Source organism: Homalodisca vitripennis, chromosome X (assembly GCF_021130785.1).
Source record: "Homalodisca vitripennis isolate AUS2020 chromosome X, UT_GWSS_2.1, whole genome shotgun sequence".
Taxonomy (NCBI): Eukaryota; Metazoa; Arthropoda; class Insecta; order Hemiptera; family Cicadellidae; genus Homalodisca; species Homalodisca vitripennis.
The window spans coordinates 62,776,426-62,800,501 of record NC_060215.1 but is presented as its reverse complement, the minus strand read 5'-3'; the positions used below and the strand labels follow the sequence as shown (position 1 = coordinate 62,800,501).

The 24,076-nt window shown below is 31.5% G+C and overlaps 1 protein-coding gene across 2 annotated transcripts in view; it reads right to left on the bottom strand.

Annotated features, from left to right (window-relative positions):
* The window catches only part of LOC124369075 (rho GTPase-activating protein 190), a 114,709-nt gene that overhangs the window by 41,111 nt on the left and 49,522 nt on the right, over positions 1-24,076 (bottom strand). For both annotated transcript variants that reach the window (XM_046826789.1, XM_046826790.1), the window contains exons 12-19: positions 23,806-23,920; positions 22,517-22,640; positions 19,527-19,728; positions 17,671-17,841; positions 14,143-14,394; positions 12,949-13,127; positions 10,617-10,779; positions 8,644-8,792 (exon numbers count right to left, since the gene is read on the bottom strand). In XM_046826789.1, coding sequence (XP_046682745.1) covers positions 8,644-8,792; positions 10,617-10,779; positions 12,949-13,127; positions 14,143-14,394; positions 17,671-17,841; positions 19,527-19,728; positions 22,517-22,640; positions 23,806-23,920 — 1,355 coding nt within the window. The remainder of the gene's footprint in view (positions 1-8,643; positions 8,793-10,616; positions 10,780-12,948; positions 13,128-14,142; positions 14,395-17,670; positions 17,842-19,526; positions 19,729-22,516; positions 22,641-23,805; positions 23,921-24,076) is intronic.

Here is a 24,076-nt window from a genome sequence, read left to right as displayed (position 1 = left end):
AGTATTTTCCTATTTTTTAAATATATATTTAATTCAGCCTAAAAAGTGTATAATGTAAAGGTTTTTAAAAATTTATTGGAGGGGTTTATGATCAGTTTTAATAATTAGTTCCCGAGATCCCCCCACACGTACTCATGAAACTTTGTACATGCCGAAGAAACAGCTACAGCTTATTTCTCCAATTGCCTTTGGTTTGCTTTATGATTTTGAAGAATACAAAGAGCAGGATCTTGGTTTAGGATTAAAACGCCACTCACAGAGTGTGAACTTGCATCAACAGATAAAGTTATGGAATGTTTAGGATCAAAGTATGCCTTAACTGAAAAAAGTAATTAGTTAGGCCACCAACTCTTTTTGTAGTGGTTAGTTTTATAAAAACTTCTTAAAACGTAAAAAAGTAGACTGACCTTAACAAAAACTAGTCCTTATTAATTCAATTTGTGAACGTGCCATACAGCAACTTTTGTAATAACTGAGACGCATAACTGCCGACAACTAGAGGTAAACAGTTCCACTAATAGAAGATTTAAAAGAAGAACAGTAAGTCAAGTACAAGTTCACTAAAAGAAAGCCAAATCAGAAGTTCACTAAAAGAAAGCCAAATCAGACTAAAGAGCCAGCTACTGGCAGCCATCTTGATTTTAGTCCCATGGGAGCAATGTTCAATCTCAAACACTTTTGCACCTTTATTTTTTGTCATAGAATTATTGTACTAACTAAACGTATTATCTCAAACACTTTTGCACCTTTATTTTTTGTCATAGAATTATTATACTAACTAAACGTATTATATCTTTTATTTTTCAGAATTCAAAAGTCAAGAAATTTTAGGTATACCTTTCAGTGGTAATTAGAGGATGGTAATAGCCTCAGTATTTAAGGTGTGATCAAAACATATCTGACTTTATGTTTTATATCCATGCTAATTATATAAAAAGCAAACAGCTTTGAGTTAAACTTTAATTCTATCTATTTTTAATTTTTATCTCGAATACCTCACAGAAAATTGAAATTATTCTCTTGAAATTCTGAAGTTAAAAACTGTATTAAAGAAAGGTAATGAACAGGATGTTTTCAACAAATAACCTATCAACTTTGCCTGCTCTAAATTTATCAACAAGTTATGTACTATTTTTAAAGTATTTGGAATCCAACAAAAAATTTGATAGAGGGCACTATGGATCTATATATAGTAAGAGCTGAAATAGATTTAATTAGTGATGCAATTGATAAAAGGGTGAAAATGATTCAAAATTTAAATATCTAACTTCAACTAGGTCAACTATTAAAACTTGTATTGTGTACATCAAGATTTAATTCTTAGCTCACTTAATTCCATGCTATCCAAAGGATTGCCTAATACAGTTATAAGAATCAATAATAAAATTTGCCTTTCATTTAAATAGAATTGTGCATAGTAAGTCCATACATGAAACTGAGTCTGCTATCCTTAATAACCTTAGTTTAATTCATTAGGTTTTTAACAATAATTTGCTTCTCAATCCATAAAAACTAATGTTGTCTCTCCAAAAAACATCAACAAAAAAAAACTCCAAATTTTACTTTCAACTGTAAATGATCTCTAGTATAAACTACATTTTTAGGTTTTATACTTGATGAGAACCTGAACTGGAATACCCACATTGACATTGTTACAAACACTATTTCATCATACTTGTATGTTTTGAAGTAAATCTCATTAAACTTCCCTAGTAAAACTCTAAAACTAAAACTAATAAATTTTGGAAATATTCATTCACATTTAATTGGAATCTCAATCTATGAGCCCAAAAAAGAAACTAATCTATTAATAACGAAAAAAGCTAATATTTTAAATATCCAGCAACATAAGTTGGTTAAGGGAATATTTCTCTAAACTGGGTATTTTTAGTCTTTGGCTTGTATGCTTAGTAAACTGTTTTCTTTGTTCGATTGGCAGGTTATTCGAATACACATAAAGTTAAGAGTATTTCATATGTTACACATGTTTCAAGAATTATGCAATCATTTTCACTGTAATTTGAAATTTTTTAAAATTAGATAAATACTCAACCATAAAATTATTTTTATAAATTTCATCTAAACTACTCAAGATAAATGATATTAACGTTTTCAAAAAACAATTAAAAGGTATTTAATACAAACATTGTTATATTCAATAGAACAATTTCCTGCTAGATTAATCTTATAGGTAAAAGATTAATCCTTCCCACGCCGTACATAGATATATGAGAACTGTAGAATTTGATCAAAACGTCAAATACAGTTATATCTGATATTATAGATTAAGTCTCTTGGAGAGTTTTTTAGTTCACAAAAGGCCTTCGAAATGTCTGTTGCACGGTGCTTGCTTGCCAAAGAAGCATATTTCCAAAACATCCATACTTAATTTTCACTTTATTAGAAACTTTAGAGAACAACTTGAAATAACTTTTTACCAAAGTAAACTTACTTCTACAAAAAATTGTAAATTTCTTGGTGTTACTTTAGATGACAATCTTAGATGGGAAAATCACATCAGTCAGTTAAATGGGAAACTAAATTCAGCATGTTATGCTATTCGTAAAATTAGAGACTTGACTGACTTAAGAACAGCAAAAACTATTTATTTTGGCTATTTCAAATCTGTGTTGAGATATGGAATTGTTTCCTGGGGAAGTTCACCATTTATTGAACAGTTTTTCAAAACTCAAAAGAGAGCAATCCGAATTCTAGGAAATTTGAAATTTAATCAATCATGTAGAGGACATTTTTTTAATCTTCAAATTTTAACAGTAAGAAGTATTTACATAATGGAAGTTTTAACTCAAACATATAAAAGAATACAGTCCAATCCCTTTATCTCCCATCATAACTACACAACACGTAATAGTTATTCTCTACCTGTTCCTATACACAGAACAACCCATTTTAAAACATCTTTCTCTTACAATAGTCAGCATTTTTTTAACAAATTACCTTTAGCATGGAGAGAGATTCCTACATTAAAGGCTTTCAAAAAAACTATTAAAGAATACATGCTTCAAACTGAAATTTATACTTTTGACGATTTTCTTCCGAATTCACCAGAAAATAATTAAGATGTGAAATATCATACCACCTAGTATTAGCTATATGTTACTTGTGTTGTAGTTAGTATTTTTTTTAAATTGTTATTTAGTATTTAGTGTTATTATTTCTTGACGAGCCTTATAACATTGTAATGTTCTATTGGGCTAATAAATCATTTCATAAATCATTTCATTTCATTTCATTTCGTATTTATAAACAACCTTCAGTGTTTCCTACCCATAACCAAACATATTCGTGGCGTGTATTACTGCTTTCTCGATTGTCACGAGTGTGCGTCTACTATGTATCTCGTTACTATTCTTCATTGTGTGGTAGTGTTTTGATTAGTTTGAAAGATTTATCTTGTTTTATAGTGTGATGAGGTGTATTTAATTTAATTTAAATTTATTTGAAATATACAGTTTTGTAATATTTCTTTTTAAAATTTTTATCAATAAATACACTAATTTTAAGTAAAATTCCCTGTTTTATAATTTTTTTGCTTTTACCATTTATAATTTAACTATAATAAAAATTAGCTTTGAACTGAAAGAAAATTTTTTCACTTGTCTTGACGTTTGTGCTACTTCATGATTATTGTTTTTTAACTGTTCCAGTATTATTTCACAAATAAAGAAAATTGTATTAGTATGACAAAATAAGCTGAAAAGAGAAACTTTAAAATGTCTTTGACGAAGAGGGCTACACTGATGAGAGAATTGTATAAGTTAAAATCCTTCAACAGATAGTGAACCTGATTCTAATCTGCCATACCAATGAAATAATGAGGCTAGTGAACAAGTTTGCATTCTGGAAATGGAGGATTAAGTATATACAGCCAACATTTAATTTGTTAACTATTATAGTTACAGAGGTCGAAATTAAGAAAAAAAATGTGGCAAATTATTACTATTTGTAAGATACTAAATATCTACATGATGCTAAACTACAGCAAAAGTAAAGATTTCAGAGACAAAAACTAGCAACTTTAACTTCTTAACCAAACAGAATAACTGTTATTCCAGGATTCATGTGCACCTGATAAAGCATCACGGCTTCTAGGTACAAGGCGCAAAGGTCCATTAAGTTTTCCTTTAAGGCCTTAGACCTATCTCTTAGAGAAAAACACATTTGTAGTATTGGGTAGTAGCTCATAGTTAGCATAGGCTTTGAAATAAAAATAAAGTTAAATGAGAATTATGCCTCCGTAGTAACATCAATAAAGAAAATTAACAAGAATTCAATACAAATTAAGTAAAATTATTAACACACCAAAACTTAAAATAAATATAAACTAATGACTTAATTAATGATAAAAATACACTAAATAACGCAAAAGAGAGAAAAAACAAAACCATATTCAACTGCTCTACATTTTGCCTAACCTCATTCATGTTGCATGAGTTGTATATTTGAGTCAAGTATTAATAATGAGTAAAGCACCAAAGAGTACATTAGAATTAACTACGAATGAAACGTCCCAACCAATATAAAAACTGTTTGGATTATAAATTAATTACATGGTGAATTGAAATACAAGATATATTGATCTTGTTAATAGAGCATAGAACAGTTAGTTACATACTGAAAATTGTCCTAATAATTTTAGAGGAAAGTTTTATTTAATAATGTATTTAAAAGAAGAATGGGCGATTTGCAAGACTACGTGTACAACAGATATATTAGTGAGCATGTAGTTGGGAGGTGAGGCATTTTATTATAAAACAAACTAGTTTCATGAAATTAATAGAAAAACAATATTTCCTAAGAAAGAAATCAATTTGCCAGCTTTGCTAGTTTTCGTGGGTGTCAATCTGGGAGGGTACCGAAAGGGGTAAACGTCAGATGATATATTTTTTCATAAGTAATACATTTTATTAATTTTTAACATTTAAAACAAAGTATCAGACACAATATTAGTTATATCAGTATTCGTCAATGAAGTAAAGAACTACTATTTTCTTGCTACCCTCCCATTTCAACCCTTTACCATTAAAAAGAGCGGCTGATAATCATTTCCTTTCTTAGCAAATATTTCTCTGCCAATTAAAAAAAAACTAGGTTGTGTCATTACAAAGTGCAAATTAGCTCTCACTTTTCTTACTATAGCATGAAATTCAACATGCGGCTGAAAAACAGAGAAAATAACCAAGGTGAGTAGTTTATATTATCAGAAGAAAATTAAACAGCCCTGAAAGCAAAAATCCAAAAGAAGACTTCTAAGAAGACCTAAAACTTAACTGCAAGACAAGATAAAGTAAAAAAAATATAGTCATAATTCCTAAAGATCATGCTCAAGATTAATACATTAAAATTTACTTAAGTGATGAATCGTGAATAGGCTAACTGTACCACATATAGCTTAGTGACATTTTATTACTGAACAAGACATAGTTTTTAAGAAGTTATGGTGTGACAAAACAAAATATTGATTACAATCCTCAAAAGAGTATATCTTATTAATCTTTACCTGTTAGAACACACCTACTTCAGATAATTATCTATTAATTTAAGACAGATTGTCATGTGCTTAAACTTGAAATAACTTTCAGTAATTGCCAAAATTTCTATTTTTGGCCATATTCAAGTATATAATTCTTTACTGATTTCATATTATTTGGATGGAACTCAATTATTAAAACAAATAACCACAATTCTACAGATCGTAATCCAGAGCCAGAGAACATTCTAGAATTGACAGTACAGTATAATCTGTCCATACTGGTAATTCAATTAGGCTTGACTGTAGTACTCTAGATCCTTTCTGAAGAAAGACTATCTCAAAGTTGTATGCTCTCTTGTGTGTAGTGTAACATTTGTGTAAACGTTAAACTTCTATGTATTCATATTGATAATAAACTAACCGGAAGATCAGGACTACGCCAAATGTACAGTATTTCGTCAAGTATGTTAATTTTGTTTATAGTGAATTTTGAGTAATGGAGCATGATAATGAAGACAAAGAGTTGGAGATTTTGTGATGACAAAGATTCGTGGCAGCTCTGACAGCTCCAATGACGACGGGTGAATCCTACTTGGCAGTCAACCCTTTCTACCATTGTCAAGCGGAAGGCCCACTTTACATACTCGTATAATCCCGGACTTCGGGTGCCAATTCCTGATAACGATAAAACAACTGATTGGTTTAATATATTATCAAATGTTGTATGTTTGGAGTCTTTGCTGACACTAAAAATTAAAGCAATGTAATTTTTCTATTGTCCAAGTATAATGCCCCAGTCATGTATTGGACATTGGAAAGATCTGACAACGGCAGGGTTCCAAACCTTTTTAGGCCTACTAATGCACACTAACACCATTAGGATAATTGGATTTTTTGGTTACTGGAGAACCCACCTAACTCTTCCATCAAGTAATTTTCATGAGTCATAACCGGTTTCAGCTGATATTAAGATTTTTACATTTATCAAGGATAGGGACAGCGCAGAATCTAGAACCTACTGATGATAAATCACACAAAATCAAAGTTGCTGTTGAGTATCTAAATAATAATATGAAGGACATCTATTTTCCAGGACATGAGTTTACAAATGATGATGAGATGGATCTGTGGTGCGCTCAGCTTGTCTTCCAATAGTACATAACGGGAAGCGCCATAAATATGGAATACACATTTATTCCCTAAATGAGCCAGAGAGGCTACAAACCCGATTTCACATTTATACTGTAAAAACTGACCCCAGCAGAAGTATAGGGCATACATTCTAGATCATGATGGAGCTAATGACTAATTTCCTGGAAAAAGGCCATACGTTATTCATGGACAATTTTTACAGTAGCTTAATTTGTCCTCAAAACTTCTTAAATGCCTGACTTACTACATTGGCATTCTGCAGAACGACCGGAAACTCACTTTGTTAGCTGTAAAGTCCACTCAGTTGTCAAAAGGGCAGACGGTTACTAATTACTGAAAGTACAGCGAGTGTTATGATTGCTAAGTGAAAAGATAAGCAGACTGTCACTTATATCACCACCCAATTTGATAAGGAAATGATTATCATTAAAACAAGAGAAAGCAGCTGATAGTAATGCTAAAACCTGTGATGTAAAATTAATGCTCACACGAAGAGGGTCGTCTGCATGGATGGCATATTATCTTTGCAAACGAAAAACTGTTTAATGACATAAAAAGATTTTTGTCCATTTTCTGCAAGCAATGATGATAAATGCATATTATTTATATAATATCTAAAACTCTAACAACTGCAAGGCACTTCTTGATTTTCGCTTGATGTACTTAAAGGACTGCTGCCACTTTAAGGGGCTCTCATGATGATCCCAACTCGGAACAGTGAATAAGAAGAGGAAAATTAAACAGAAAAAGTACAAACATTTTTCAGTACATAAATAAGAAAAAAGTGTCTGTAGTGTAAGAAACACAACCTTGTCAGTTTACCCATCGCAATTATGTTATGATATCGGTTACTAGATTTCAACAAACCTGGTTGAATAATGAAGACAGCCTCCACTGGTGCAATATGTTATTTAATGTACCAGAAATTACATCACTGGTTTTAACCCAAATTTTTGGTTAGTAATCAATAATCAGCTGTTAGCCATTAAACTGCACAATGTTTCAAATGTTCAGCATCAAACACGATAGAGAATAATTAATAGATACAAATTGCAATACATTTATGGCCTAGTAAACTTTCTGGACATAAAAACTGTACAACATAGGAATAAAATACAGGGTGATCATAAAATCCCACACTGGCTTAATATTTTGTGAATTATTACAGATAAGCAATAATGCTTGGTACATCATTACTATACCTAAAAATCCACTTTTTGAAGTAATTCTCAGTTTTCTGAAAAATCAGAGAAGCAGCTCACAAGGAGTCAGATCTTAAGATAATCTTAAATGAGAGCATAGGTCGAGGGTCAAGTAGTACATAAAATTAAAGGGTACATCGACATTCAGAGAACACAATGCCACGTACCAGAACCCAAAAAAATTACCCTTTAAAAATGGCGCATGTATACAGTTTCAAAAAGTTACAGTATACGTCCTGTTGTAGACCATTATTCTTTTCTTGGTTTAAGCTGGAAAAATTAAACTGTGTAAATGGACACTGGATTTAAAAAGTAGATTTTTAGGTGAAGTAATGATATATCAAGTTTTATTGCTTTATCTGTAATCATTAAAAAAATATTAAATCAGTGCGGAACTTTATGAACACCCTTTATATTGACTCTTAATGCAAATAACTTATATGTTAGGAATAATACAGCTCTTGGTTTCTATCAAGTAAGTAAAACAAAAAAAGTCATACAAATTAAATTCCAGAGCTGATAACAAACAAGCTCTTAGTCAAAATGAAATTAATTAAGATAAGATCTCCACAGTAGGGAGATATGAGCAATTTACTTCATATTTCCACAATAATGTGTATGTAACCTGATTAAATCCAGTCTAGTTTGCAACCAACACATAGTAAATTTATATGATGCCACTACATATTCATATAAATTCTCTAGATCTACATTTGAAAATTTCAAGTTGTCTGTCTTATTGGAAAATAGCAGAAACTTCTCTATGGTGAAAACAAACTAGATAAATAAGCTCACCTTGACTAAGTTTACTGGTAGACTTATTATCGGGTTTTGTGCAGTCTTCATTTTCCTGATTATAGATATCAATGAGGGAGTAGGTGTCACTGTCCTCGGTGCCGCTGGACATCTGGTCTCCACCATCCTCTCCCTCAAACAGTTCACATCTAGAACATTACCATATCTTCATTATAAATAACAAATAACACAGTCCAAAAGTCTAAACATGCTGAACTGGGTAGATCTTGTAAGCTACAAATTATCCTGTAATCCATACACTGTCTCTTGTTCAAAATAAATCTTGTTTTGGACGCTGTCTCATTCTCTTTTATTTTTTTACCATGATAGATTACCTTTCTCATAATGTCTGTTCTGATTCTCTTTTATACACAGGAACAAAAGGTAAGTACATTAAGTGAGGTAAAGTGAGCAAGAGGCAAGATATGAGTCTCACAATCTTTTTCAAACTGGCTCACTCATTTGGTTTTGTGGGCAGGTGCACTATCACAATGTAAAATTTTTCTCAATGAGAACCTTTTTCTCATTCCTACAATATACAAAAAATATGCTGAATGGACCTCCAAGTTATTTCAGATGATGTACTCATTTCTTTCATAGTCCATTATTGATCTTCAAGTACAATAAAATAAAATTTTTTTGCAACTATTTTTCAAAGTTGATGGACATATAAAACAAAATTTTAAATCAACCAAAATATCACCTTCTTTTAAGAAAACCTCATGTATGAAGAAGGCTTTTCATATTCTTGTTAATCGTTTTCAATATTGAACCTTCTGCACTGTAAATTTCTAAACAGAATGCAACATTTCATATAATCACATTGTTAACTTAAATGCACCATGACAAAAAAAATACAATTTAAAAGTGAAATTATTGCTACATAAGGTACAGAGTAAGAATAGCCAGTCACTGTGCGTACCTGATCCTATTACATATATTTTGCCATCATTAAAAAACCTTTTTTTGAATGTGATTTGTGTTTACTAGAAAAAAAACCATAAAATTCACATTACAAAATTAATTTTCATACAAAATGAATGGTATTTTGGTTGTAAGTTAAAACAAAGTATTAAAAGGCTGCAACAACTATAAAAAAATAATAAATACTACACATAGTAATATGACTTGCAAAAAAAAAATTATAATTTTCCTGATTATTTTAGAAGGTAAATTTTACTCAAGGTAAAAATTGTTGGTACATGAAACAGGGTTTTCTGTAGTTTCACTGCCATTTGTTAGAAAGAATAATATCATTATTATCCACAATTACTGCCTCTGAAATGTGGGAAATATGTAAGATTAAACTACTCATTTATTACAAACAAAAATATACCTTTGGGCAACATCTGATCAACCAAAATCATTTGATTGGTGGGACAGATGACAACTAAGAGTTATTACATGTTTGCAACAAAGGCAGAAAAATAGATACATAAGAACAATATGAAATATATAAATATTTAAAAAGCAATAATACACAACATTTAATACTAAATTACAAATTAAAATTAAACTCTCACTCCATTTTCAACACTTTCATCAATTGCAAAAGTACATATGTCTCTCTCCAATCTGACAAGGATGATAAGCAGGGAAGAAGAACTGACCAATCATTTAGCCATAGCCCTCTCCACGCTGCTATCGTGTTAGTGTTGACAGGCCTGATGTTATTTTATTAAATTATGTTTTGTGCCGATACACGTTTACTGACTGTGTCATGTATTTTTTGTTTATTTTTATGTTTTATGATATGTATTTTAGTTCACCTAATAATGCCTTCACATTAAACAATTTCACACAACAAACAAGCTGATGATGATACAATGGCATTGAAACATGTCCTGAACAAATGTATTTTAATTGAGCTGAACAACGGTATGAAGTGATCTAATATAAAGAATAATATTAAATTTCTAATGCCAAACTCAGCTAACAGTGTAGTGTAACTTAAATACGATGCAGATGCATACCCATCATTGGAGCCAAGTTTGATGAGATAGCTTTCATGGCGTGGTGGTGGAAGAGGGTGGATTCCTTCCCCTGGAGGATGGCCTGGCTCCTCCATATGAAAAGCTTGTTCAATTTCTGGCTTCTTTTCCCAAACTTCTTTGAAGAAAGGAGTGTAAAATGCAGCTAAAAATTGTTAACACAATTATAAACATGTACAAAAGCATTAAGAATATTTATCAGCTGTAAAATTTTGAATTGTAAAAAAAGACAGTAAATTGGATTAACATGAATGTTAAGTTTAGCTCCATTTCACTTTCCAGTTAATGCAGTGTCTGAAGTCTAACGCTGTGACAGACTTGACTCCCGGAATATGGAATCAACATCCGTCTGAAGAGATTCAAAACGTTCCGAGATCCGAATACTGTTTGTAGTGAATCAACCTTTCCCACCATTGCTCTACATTATGTGGAGAAAACTCGGTTGCTTCACCATGATTTGGAATCATATCAGAAACATTGCAATACCCCAAAAATTGTGCACCTGATAAGACAATGAGAACACCACTTCATCTGGACTACATTTGTTTGTAGTCTAGGTGCCTCTGATGTCAAAACGTTGTAAAGCATGTGTTTTGTGTTTCTTCATCACCGACAGTGTTCTCCTCAGACGGATGTTGATTCCAGGAGTCAAGTTTGTCACATCATTAGACTTCAGATGCTGCACTAAGTGGAAGGTGAAATGGAGCTGAATTTAACATTTGTATTGAGTCAAACCTTCCCACATTGCTCTACGTTATGTGTAAATTGGATTATTAACACATTCACTGCGGGTGACGAGCATGCTCGTCATGCGAAAATGGCGTGCCAGGCGGTGGACAAGCGAGCTCGGCAAACGGCAGCTGCTTTCATATTGCCTCAGTGTGAGCTGAGCAGATGCCCGGGAAGGCTGCAACACTCATAGCGAGGTGTGCTTGTTTCGGTGAGTCAGTTGGTGCGATTCGTTGCCGGTTGGCCATTTTCGTTTGTTGTGTATGCTTTGCGATATTGTGTGAGTGGATTATAGTGTCTGTTGACTGTGTAAGTGTATGTACTCATAATGGAGGAAGACGATAATGTTATTGACGATAATTTTTCATCTGATGAAGACAGTGAAGGCGGCGTCCCCCACCCCAACCCAATACGTGTACCGTCACCCGGTGCGGATAACGAGCAGACTCGGCACGGACATGACGTCACCCGTTCCGGCCAACGAAGCTTCCGGGATACCTTGGATAACCCTTTTGGCTATCCTGACTCTGTTTTGGGTAAGTAAAAAACAAAAACATTCCCGCATTTTCTGTCACCGGTAGTTTTGTCATCTGCAGTGAATGTGTTAAAGACTGTAACTAGAAGTAACTGAGGTATATCCGACTTTAATGAATCTGTTTATCTGTCCTGTGTAACATTGACCACAAGATCAATGTATACTTTAGCTGTTAATCTGACAAGAAAAGTTTAGAAGCAGAGGACAAAGGCTTATCTGACTGGAGTAAATAATAATAATATATTTTCTTGTCTACCATGACTATGAAAAACGGAGCGGAAAAAAATACATATACAGTATTAACAAATTTATATATATATATAAAATTTAATTATAGAAATTTACAATTGTTTTAATAAAATATAAATATAATTAACACAATTATATTATATAATAATAAATATAATTTTCTTAGTTCCTTATTCAAGTAATTTTGAATACAGTTATTACCATCACTTTGAACTAATGTTTAGGTTGTCTAGATAAGTTTCATTACATTATGTTCTATGGCAATGGCAAAATCAAATATAATCAAACGATACTCAATACTCAATTGTGTTACAATTTATTAACACAACTGAACTATACAGTTTTAAGTGTAATACAAGGTAATAACTACAAATCACATACTCATTTGCATACTCAATTCATTTCAAGAATTTTGAGATGAGGAGAGAAGATTTAATATCAAATATGAGCTAATTTCACTTTCCCAACTGCAAATAATAATATATTTTCGTTTCAAATTAAAATACTGTTCATTGTAACTTGATGTTTTATTCCTTTTTAATTACAAATATGTGTTAAATTAATAAATAAATTGTGAGTGAAACACGAGTGTAATGTTTTACGGTGTATGATAAGCTAAAAATATTTATAAATCCAAATCAATCAATAATTTACAAATTGAACTAATTTTGATAGGTTTTAGGAATGTGAAATTAAATCAAGGTTTGAGAGAATGCCACTGACAGAGTTTGTCTCAAACAAATTGTCTAGGAATTTTAACGTTAATGAGCTAAAAGCTATTCTAAAAGTTTCTGTACTCACTCTTTTGTTGAAAATTGGAAGTAGAAGTCATAAAATGTGCTTGAAGCCGATCAGCAGTTGCATTCCCTTCTGTAATCAGCTGGTGACTTAGATCATTGCTGAAGAAAGCATTGGCCCCTCCACTATCAGTCACAGCCATTATTTGAATTGGCAGGTTTGGGATATTCATTGAAAATGCACTGTAAAAGTTACACAAACCAAAATCTTATTACTACCAATGTGTACAAGCATTATGTTAGTCAGTTTATATCTATTAATATTATAAGGGTATCCAAAAAGTAAGTTTCACAAAAACTCTGTGTACTTGTGTGGAAGTATTTTTAGCGGTTAAACATTTATAACACAAATCTTAATAGTCTATCCCAACATACATCATGTTCATTTTAAGAAATTAAAGTACCTTATTCTAATATAACAAGGTGAATTTTTTCATTCATTTTTAAAAGCTTTTAAATTAAGTACTATATATTTCAAAATACACAATATTAAAATATTATTTACATATCATAATGAATTTAATTTTATTTATGTATGTTCTTTAGAGGGCACATAAGAGGAATTATTTTATCAATATTAAAATATCTTTTGAGTATCTAATTACCATTAGTCAATTTATTTTTACGAAACGTAGTGTACAGTTCAAAATTAAGGAAAACGTTTTTATTTTCTTTCATACATTTGAGCAAGCAAATTGTATGTAAATAAGGAGTACTAAAAAGGAGTCCTTTCGAGTAGCCAAAACATACTGATTTTTATTATATTATAGATGCAGTGTTTAATCAATAAATGGTTTTTTAGACTAATTGATTGAAATTCAACTATTTTACTCAAACTTCTCCTTATAAACATTCACTTTTACATTTTTAGACCAAACTCTCCTCATACCAATATAGTATGTTATATAGTCTTGTTCTACTTAAAGTATGAGACATATCATTGTAAGTCTGGGTTGTGTCAAAAAAACTGTTGTTTAATCCACTTAGGCCTGAGATTTATTATTTAAACTACACATGATTGTAAAAGATTAGATTCTTGTGATAACACTGGTACTAAAATTATTAATTGATATGTCTTTACGTTATTAATCATTAAATAATAAAGCCAAACAACCACGCTTGCAATGATATGTCTTGTACTATAGTCATGGGTAGGTTTAAGAAATGTATGTAGTTCAATTATATTTGAATTACTTACTTTAAAGTTGCTAAAGAGGCTTTTCTCTTGGTTGAATACACAAGAATAAAGCCATGGACTAGTTCTTCCCTAAATGCATTAGCACCATGAAATGAGGATATGATAACTTCAACTTTTCGCTTGGAAGAGCCAAGAAATGTTTCTAGAATGATGCTGCGTTCACCACTGAGGAAGCAGCACTGGTGGCTGAGCAGAGGACCGAGAACATTTTCTACCGAGTAAGGATCACCACAAAACATGCACATTATTATCCTGGAACATAGAAAGAGCAGAAAATGTAGCAAACATAACTTAAGTGGTCTGCTTGCATTTAGGCATTGAAGGAAGAAGTAACTAAAACTATTTTTCTGTTTATTTAGAAACATGAAACAACCAATTAATACAAATGTTGTAAAACTAACTTTTGATTATAGTCTATTAGTATCAATGTTATACCTTGTGATATTTAAAAAAAATATACACAATATAATTTATTCATTTTGATTTTTACCACAGGAACTAAGATAAATCTCTTGAATTACATTCTATAGAGTACTGAATTCTTCACTCCACAATTAACTACGGATTAAAATCAAACTAAAAATCTAAAATTTAGATAAAATTTTTAATTAGATTCAAATTTTTTGAACAAACCTATTGTAAATATTCTTAGTGAGGGATACAATTAAATATAAGCAGAATTGAGTTCAACTTAGTTATGTGTGAAGTGAAATCATAAATCCACAAAATTTTATGAAAAATATTCAAACTGAGAGTTGATTGACAAGATTTGACAATCAAATCTAACAAGATTCGCCATGTCACTAATTATTAAACAGTATTAAGATTCATGCTCCACCACTTCCAGAAAAATTTCTTGATTAAGTAAGTAGAAGATAACAAACATGTTGTCTGCCTGCAAACATAACATTGTTATAAAATTAAACATTCCTTCGGATCACTGGTCAAAGTGACTGTTCCTCTCCTCCCACATACTGTATGACACACACACCACACAACACACAAGCTGTGTATCATGCACCTCCAACATGATGATTCAATATCAATTCAACACAAACTTAAAAATAATTTAACACGCGAGAGATCGCACTCACTTCCTGGACGCGAGAGGTCGCGCGACGGCAAATTGCTCACGCTCGTCTTTTACTCAAATTGCAGCTTAAATTTGGTGAGAAAAGTTAAAAAAAACAACTGTGTGTTGTCTCTATTACTGTCTTTCAGTATATACTAATAAAAGTAATTGGGCACTTAAGTTCTAACAAAGAGAAATATTATTATGATACACTGTATATTTGGTTCGGAATTGGTGACTTTTTGGTACGAAAAAGGTCGCGTGTGAGCAATTTGCCGCAATTATATAAATTAGGCTTTTAAATGAAACATTTTATTACAGTAAAGTATTTTATTATGAGGAAGAAATAGATTATATAATATGTATATTTCCTTAAAACAAAACAAATTGCCTCAAAAATGTTATAACATAATAATAAATCAATATTTAGGCAAAAGATTACTAATTCAATAAAATATTATGTACAAATGAAGAAACCTATTTTATATAAAAGAAAAATTATAAATGTTAACGAAAAATTAAAACTTCTTTCTAAATTTCATAAAAAGTTAAAACATAAAAACCCCTAAATTAGTACAAGTTTACTAATTTAGTTTCAGTGGACATTATCGTCTAAGCTAACTGAAGAAGTGTGTATGTATTCAAAAACATTACAAAAAACACAAAAACATTAAAATATTCAAGATTTAGAAATATTTCCAATATTCGCAAATTTAACAGAATGCACTACGGGAGAGATCGCGCGAAGGCATATTGCCGCGTCAGGTGCAGAGCTACAACAAAAATTCCACCACTCGCAAACAAAGCCGGCGAAAGACTAACAGTTGTCAAGGTCAGGCGCAGGGATGTACTGGGAGGGATAAAACGAGACCCTGTTATCCTGGGGCATCAGTGTAAACGAAAATATAAAGAAATCAAAAAAGCGCGGCAAACTGCCGCGGGCGCGATCTCTCGCGTGTTAAGGTGCCAAGTATGCTGAGCTAATTTTAAATAAACGAAACAAAAATTAAGTTTGAAACAATTTTGTTGCCAATTGGTGAAATTAAATTTTTAATTGAGAATAGTGTAATATGAATCCATATTCGCTGTAAAGAAAAAACTTAGCTGATATTTCCAAACTTCTAACTTCTTCACTACACATTTATTCATTTCACATTATTTGTGAGCATAAAACTTTGTCAGATATATTATATTAAACTCCAAGAATACTAGAAATATAGAGTGAAGTGGAATTTGACACACTTGAAGTCTTCACAGAAAGGGTACTTGTCTCTGTATGCAGCAGTGAACATTGTAAAATTGTTATGGTGATTCAAAGAGATGGTGTCTTGCATATGATTACTGTCACAACCTCAGAAATGTCCCTTTGACGAATTCTTCAAGGTAGTAATACTTTCCAGAGAGTCTTGGTTTGAGGGGAAAAAACCTCTTCCACCAGTAGAGTTTGAATGATTAACTAATTATGGCTCTATGAAAATAATAGCACAAGTCCCTAGAATTACAGGAATGAGGCCATTCAGGAAGTTATAGCTAGGTAGTTAAGAGGGCACTGGGCTCATGTGTCTTTAACTCCAAATTTGTCTTTGATTGTTACCAGATCGTTTCTCCCCTTATTAAATCATCAATTTCAGTTTTTGTGGGGTTCCTAGTCATGAGAGGGTTGTGGGGAATAAAAGAACTAATACTCTGTCAAACGCAAGACTCAGCATCAACATAACAGGACCTGAATCATTATATGTGTTCCCTAAAGTTGTTTCGAGGTAGAGGAGGTAGAGGATGCAGCCAGGGTTTAAGGATGAGTAGACTGGTTCTTTAGTCACCTTCCCATAGTTTAGTATCTGATCTTCTCTCCTTATGTTGATTACTGTCTTCTCAAATTTGGGCCTGATTGCAGAGCATGGACATCTGCGAAAGTATCTACTTAGTCAGTACTTTTAGGGATGTTCTGCTCTGTAGGTTATGAAATGAGCATGAGAAAACTGCTACCACCTGCATTTTGACTGCCCTGAAAGGGAATGTCATTCCAACTTTGCTAATTTAGAAAAGAATGGTGAATTTTCTGAGGAAGACATGAGCAGTTAGTTTTTTTTTTTGCGTTTACGAGACCACTGAAATTTTAAACTGTTAGCCTTCACCGTACACTTAAAGGATGAGTAATAGGCCACCCCTTACGGAGATAAACAATACAAAATCTAGATATCAAATATATATTGGACATTGACAATAAAAGAATTGAAAATGGTAGTAATTCTTATCTGGTTATTTTATTCCATTCAATCTAATACTAATTCAATGTTTTAGAATATGAAATTCTAAAACAGAAAATACATTTTTATCTAAATTTGGAATTGGATTCGAGATTAAAAAATTATGAATTTGATCATAACTAGTACAATCTATACTTACAAAATAAAAAGTTGCAAATGTATAAATGATAGATAAATCATATAAATTACCTAATGTCAGGTTCAGAACACTCCATAACAGACTGATACACATTGATGAAGCCTGCTCTGTGTCGGATGCTTTGCACTAGCTGCCTTAGAGCATTAGCTACTAGAGAAGCGTTGAACCTGTGTTCCCCATCCACTTCTTCCAATGATACATCAATGAAAGGGCACTGTAAACTAAATACATACATTTAAGTTTAGTACAATGTAATGATGAATTTATAAGCAATAGCTTAAAAATGCCAAAGTCACAGCTACCTGGTGAAAAATAATCAAAGAAGATAAAGTATTTTTTTGACGCTTTCAATTATTAAGATACATTTTAAAATTTAACTTAATTTAATTTAAATTAATTTTTTTAATGTTAAATTCATATACACGTATATGTGGAGTGAAAAACAGGAACAGGGTGGGGTGGATGATCATTATTAAGTTAAGCTGTGAAATGGAGGCATTAATTTTGTCTCTGTCAGTTTCACTGCTGTATAGTGTGGGCAGATGTGCCAAAATTGTGTTGGGGTTTTTTAAGACCTGCCAATTAGTCAATCTGTGATATTCTGTACCTATAATGTTGTTTGTTAGAAAATTGTATTATTCGTTAATATATTATGAATTGCAAATGAGTCTTCGTTGCAGAATTGTACAATTTATAAGGCTCCGCTGAAAGACAACTTGAACTCTTTATTTGTTTATATGAATTAGTTTCACGTAAAATGTTATATCTCACTGTTTTACTGCTAAATAGTACATAGACGATATTATCTATACCTAATAAGTCAGTTGAGGCCTTACAGAACCAGCACAGAATTGGCATAGAAAATTAGGACCCGCACTAGGCCACAACTTTAACACTAGGCTACCCTAGTATTAGCTGGCAATTTTTTTTTAGTTCTCACTGTGAATCTAGATATAATTTGAAACTCTGAAATATTTAATGTCTATTTTAGCATCTTTTGATAGATCTAAATTTACACCTTTTCCAAGGCCAGAGGTCAAAGAACAAGTACAAAAGAGAATATACCACTGAATATACCAGGCTTAAAGTTACATACATTCTGAGAGCTGAGTAAACAATCAAGGCCACGTCCTTCCTAAACAAAATTTAGAGTATTTTATTAAACAAATTTCATATCCAGGAATCAGATTTTTTAATTTAACTACTGAAAAGATAAAAAATATAACCGATAATAAAAATTTTAGATTGGCCAAAAGAATATCTAATAAATGGAGCCTGTTCTTCACTAAATGAGTTTTATTTATGTTTATTTAAGAAGGGAATAATTATATCATATAATGTATTTAAGTTAATACCATAATTAATAACTAAACTGATACTATTCAATGTACAAATGTACATGAAATAAATAAAAAATACTTTGACTTTGGACTAATTTGTAATTTCATTGTGGTCTGTTAATCCTCTGAACAATTAGGAATATAGTACCTCAGTCACAATATATACACACACACAAAAATGGTAAGCTTCAACTTTCAAGCTACCATTCCACTATACAAGACTTTTCTGAAGAGAACCTTTATACAAAGAAAACCTGTACTACTACTCAAAAACCAATCAAATAATTCAATTCAATAAAACACTGACTAAATTACTGTATAAGTTTCTTTTACGAAGTGAAAATATAATACAATTACTAAACTCTCTTATTATGAAATGTACCAAATAAAATTAACAAATGCTTAACTTGTATTTTCTTGTGTTTCTCTCTAGACATAAAAATTGTTACATTTTACATTACTGATTTTTTCAAGGACATATAAAAAAGAGTTTATTTATTTATTGTCTTAAATGAAATAGTTTTAGTTTTCAGTGAGTTTCATGAATTACAAATGAAAATTCTTACCTGTCAGCAAGGCTTTGGCCTTCTTCCCTTAGCCTCAAAATATCATTTTCTTCGACTAGACTGTCCGCTACAAATAATATCACAATGGGAAGGCCTTGAAATGGCAAACGATCCTCTTGCTCTAGGTTTGAAAGCAAAGTCTTTTCCAAACTATCACGAATGTACTCAAAACTTTCTGGGTTCGAATATACACAAAAGCAACCTGAAACAAAACAACTGTTATATTTTTTGTAACATTTCAGTTTTTATTATTAATAATATGAAACTAATATAGTAATTGTAAATTGAATTGTAGTTATCTACCTAGTCTACATAAAATAGATCTCTGTTGTTTAAATATTATTCTGGTTTTGGTTAAAAATGTGTTCATCACCTCTTGTTTCAAAATAAATACTATTTTCAAGGTGTTTCGGACTGAAAAATATTCAAGTGTTTTTTCCGCCCATGAAAATTCATTCACAAGAACACATTAATAACTGGAGAGGTAGGTAGGTGGATGTAACTGGTACTGGTGGTAGGTTTACTGGCACATTTAACTCGCAAAAATAGGGACTGGAATACTGGACAATGAATTCAACTATAAATCTAAACTGAAAGTAAATTACTGGAAAAATATTTCTGAAAGAGTGTTTGCTGTAGTAAAAAACTGGTAATTTGAGGATTCCATCTCGAGGATCTGATAAGATATTTGAGTACAACATTGAGTACAAGATGTCCTTGGAACTAATAACTGAATTTGATTCTTTTTTTGCCAAACATATACTTAATAGAGGTTAAGATAATAGAGGTTCGGGGGAAACGTTGTATGTCTTAGGTTGTGTGCAATGAAACAATTGAAGTGTTAACTTCTGAAGTAAAAGATGTCATAATCAATGAAGTTAAGCAAAGTATTATTACACAATATTGGATTCAATGCATAAGTCACACTGATGAGCTGTCATTTTTATTTTATCTTATTCTTTTTTTAGGTATTAACGAAATTGGCAGTACTGTTGGACACTTTGTCTTGTTTTTACATACAATGGGCACAAATCTGAGGATGTAGCCAATGCCGTTATAACGAAACAGCACAATGATACAATGACTACTTTAAGTTTGCACTTTCTGATTTAGCCAACTATTGAGTGCTATAATACAATAACTCCAACAATATGTCAGTGTGTAAAGCGGCTTACAACTAGAATGAAGGATGAAAATACCAATGCATTGTTTGTTCCTTGTTCAGCAAATCCACTTGATCTTGAAGGCACATATGCTGCAAGTTGTTGCCCAAAAACATATACACTTTAATTTTTTAACCTTTTTTTATTCACAATGATGCACTTCTTTGATTCATCTAATAAGAGGTGGGAAACTCTACTTAGCTTTAGTCAACCTATAAGTAAAACGTTCAAGGGTTGATCTGAAACTAGGAGGAGGGCTCAGTTAAGTTCACGTAAAGGCTTCTATGAAAACTTTGAAGTGTGGAAAACTCCAAAATCTGACTTTGGAGAACTAAGGAGAAATTCATAAATCAAATCAGAAGATTTTATTCATGAGAATAGAACTCAACAGTCAGGAATAAACCTTAAAAATCAAATAGGCCTAATGCAATGTAAAATATTCAACTGCTGTATTTCAAACAAGTTAGATTGCTGTTATAACATATTTTTCAGGGCTTTTAGGGGTTTCTATCCCCCTCCCTTAGTTACGCCACTGGTGGTATTAGGAATAACCCAGTAACCATAATAAAGTATATTAGAGAAACATTGTGAAATCAACATTCTCCAATATTGAATAGCTCTTTGTATGTATTTGTGATCAGGTGTTCCTAACTACTCATCGGAACGTTCATTTGGTGTCTTAAATAGTCTTGTCTTAGATACAGGATGAATGAAAATAAACTTAACTCATTCGCTATTCTACATATACATTCATATTCTACATATTCTACATTCGACATTCTGAATACAGGTTAAATTAAATTGATGATTTAACATAAATTAAATTAGTAATGAAATGAAGGATAATACTAATGTAAAGTAAAATATCTCCATTACCCAATGTATTGAGTATTGATATGTACAATTTAAAATTATTGGAGTATAAGTTTACTTTCCTAACTTACCATTAAATTTACTTTTTTTTAATTGTTGAATTCATTTTAGGTTTCTTACATCATACATTATACCTTACTGTAGCTAATACTGATCAAGTATGTTCTTAATTTTTCATAAATTTCTCTTAATTATTTTGAAACAGTGTCAATGTTTAGTGCACACATTTAACATTTGTGTAATGGTTAGAAAGTAAAATTAGCTTACCATAAATCTGTAACTTGGAACAGTACATTTATAAAGTTATGTGATTAAAATTTTAAAAAGTAACTCTCAGTCTTTTTAACATCCACCATACAGATTAGATTCCATTTTTTAACTAGTCCGAAAATAACTCTGACATAGAAATTCCACACAAAATATTTCAAGGGCGCAGCTGTCATAATAGTGCCTTAATGTGGAAGATAAATAAATTCGGCCTTGTGTAGCTTGCAAAAGATCACTGTCTCTTCTATTGCTCTTTTGTGCTTCCATAGTGAAAGGATATTTAGTACAGGTAGGAGGGAGGGGCTTGAGACCACCTTGGATTGTGATTCCATAGAACTGAAACCACGAGAATCATGGGTTACTTTGCCTCAACTACTGCTTCGAAGAAGGCTACACTAAAACTCTTTTAAGACTTATTGGTTGACGTGTGCATAACTTATAGACAGTTAGTGACACATATCAAATCCATAAGTTAAAATAATTTTAATTTTATACTAGGCCTATTTTACTGTCTATATTATATATTTAACACCACTTGAACATCAAACATTTTTTAATACTTTTGTCATGAATCAAATAACACCTTGGTATTTGTATCTCATTCAAAATGTAAATTATCGCCTCAAGTTATGAATATTCTTTTGCAATATTCACTAAAAACAAACTTAAAAATACTCCAATACTGACCATGTGGTAGAAAATCTATGGACTGGAAGGAATTTTGGGGCAAGCTGACATCACCATCAATTATTCTATATTCTAAGCAATACAAATGGCAGTCAAGTTCGTATTCGTCATCATCACACTGGGCCTGGAACATTTTCACAAAAATTGGATTGTTACATATTTTAAATAATTCTCTTAATATTATGTAAACACTTTATGGAAACCTCTTTTCACTATGGTCATAAATGATTTATTATAGAATTGTAAAAATGTCTTAACTTTAGGAGCTCAAAAGGTTCAGCATGTAGACTATTAACTGTTTCCCTCATAGCCAGTCTTTAATCGTAATCAAGCAGGGTCACCACCCGGTGTGGACCATCTGTTGGTCCTCGGCTCTCTCAGTTTCTTCTTGAGAAGCTCAAAAACTTAACAGATCATTTTTCCACTACCAGTTGGAATTCAATAATATCTGTTGGGTTCTTATTAAATAATCTACATCTAAATTGTATCTACATTTTTAATAACAAAACAACTTTTATTATATTATATTTATTAATAAGTTTTAAATACTCTGATTAACCTCTCAGACCTATAACGATGTAATATCAGCTGGTGAAATATGGCAGGTAACAAAAGTTGCAGGGTATTATTTAATGCTCTTGAATGGAGTAGGTGGTTAGATTTAACCAAAACAAAATAAAAATTAATTTAACTACAAAAAAGTAAGACAAAACCTGGGCCCTTTCAAGCTTGTAGTGGTCAAATTGATGTGGTCCAGCATCTGGACTACACAAGTTGTAGAGGAAAACAGACATCAGTGTCATTGACTTGAACACTGCACATTGACGGCTGACCCACATATATATACGCTCCATATAAGTTGTGAGACCAAACAGTTTGGAGTAGCTGACTTCTAAAGATAGTTTCACCAATGGAGTTGAATCATCTATTATTAGTGCATGTTTAGCTTATAAAAAAATAAACTAAATATAGCTGAAACCATGCAATTATGCGTTTTGATACGGTTCAACATTAGCAAATATAATATCAAACATAGTTAAGAAGAAAAAATTGTTTGTTGACAAACATGTTTAGAATACAGATTGAAAACATAAAAAAGAAATACAAATGAGGGAAAGCCCTAACATCACTTAAAAAAATTAGGTATTGTGGTGCTGATATTCACATTTTATTAAAAACTCACTTGTGGGTAACATTGTTCTCATAAGATAATAAAAATGCATTAACTGCACAAGTTCATTTCAGAAAATGAAATAAATTAGTTCTTTTGAAGAATTGTTTTATCTTACACGAATCTCATTGGAAAGTTCTTTTGCTAAACCTTTGAAGCCCAGAATTACAAGGTTCAACTGGTTGCTGTCAGAATTGAGCAGCCACTGGTTGCTGTGGTTCCAAGAGGAAGGTCTGAAAACAAAACCAATCATGTTATAAGTGATTTCAATACAATATTAAAATAACAAGTAACATTTGTATTTATTATTAAAATAATGTAAAGTTCACAATACAATACAAAATAAAATGTTCAAGGATGAGTGGCAGCACAGCATATATTTTTCATTC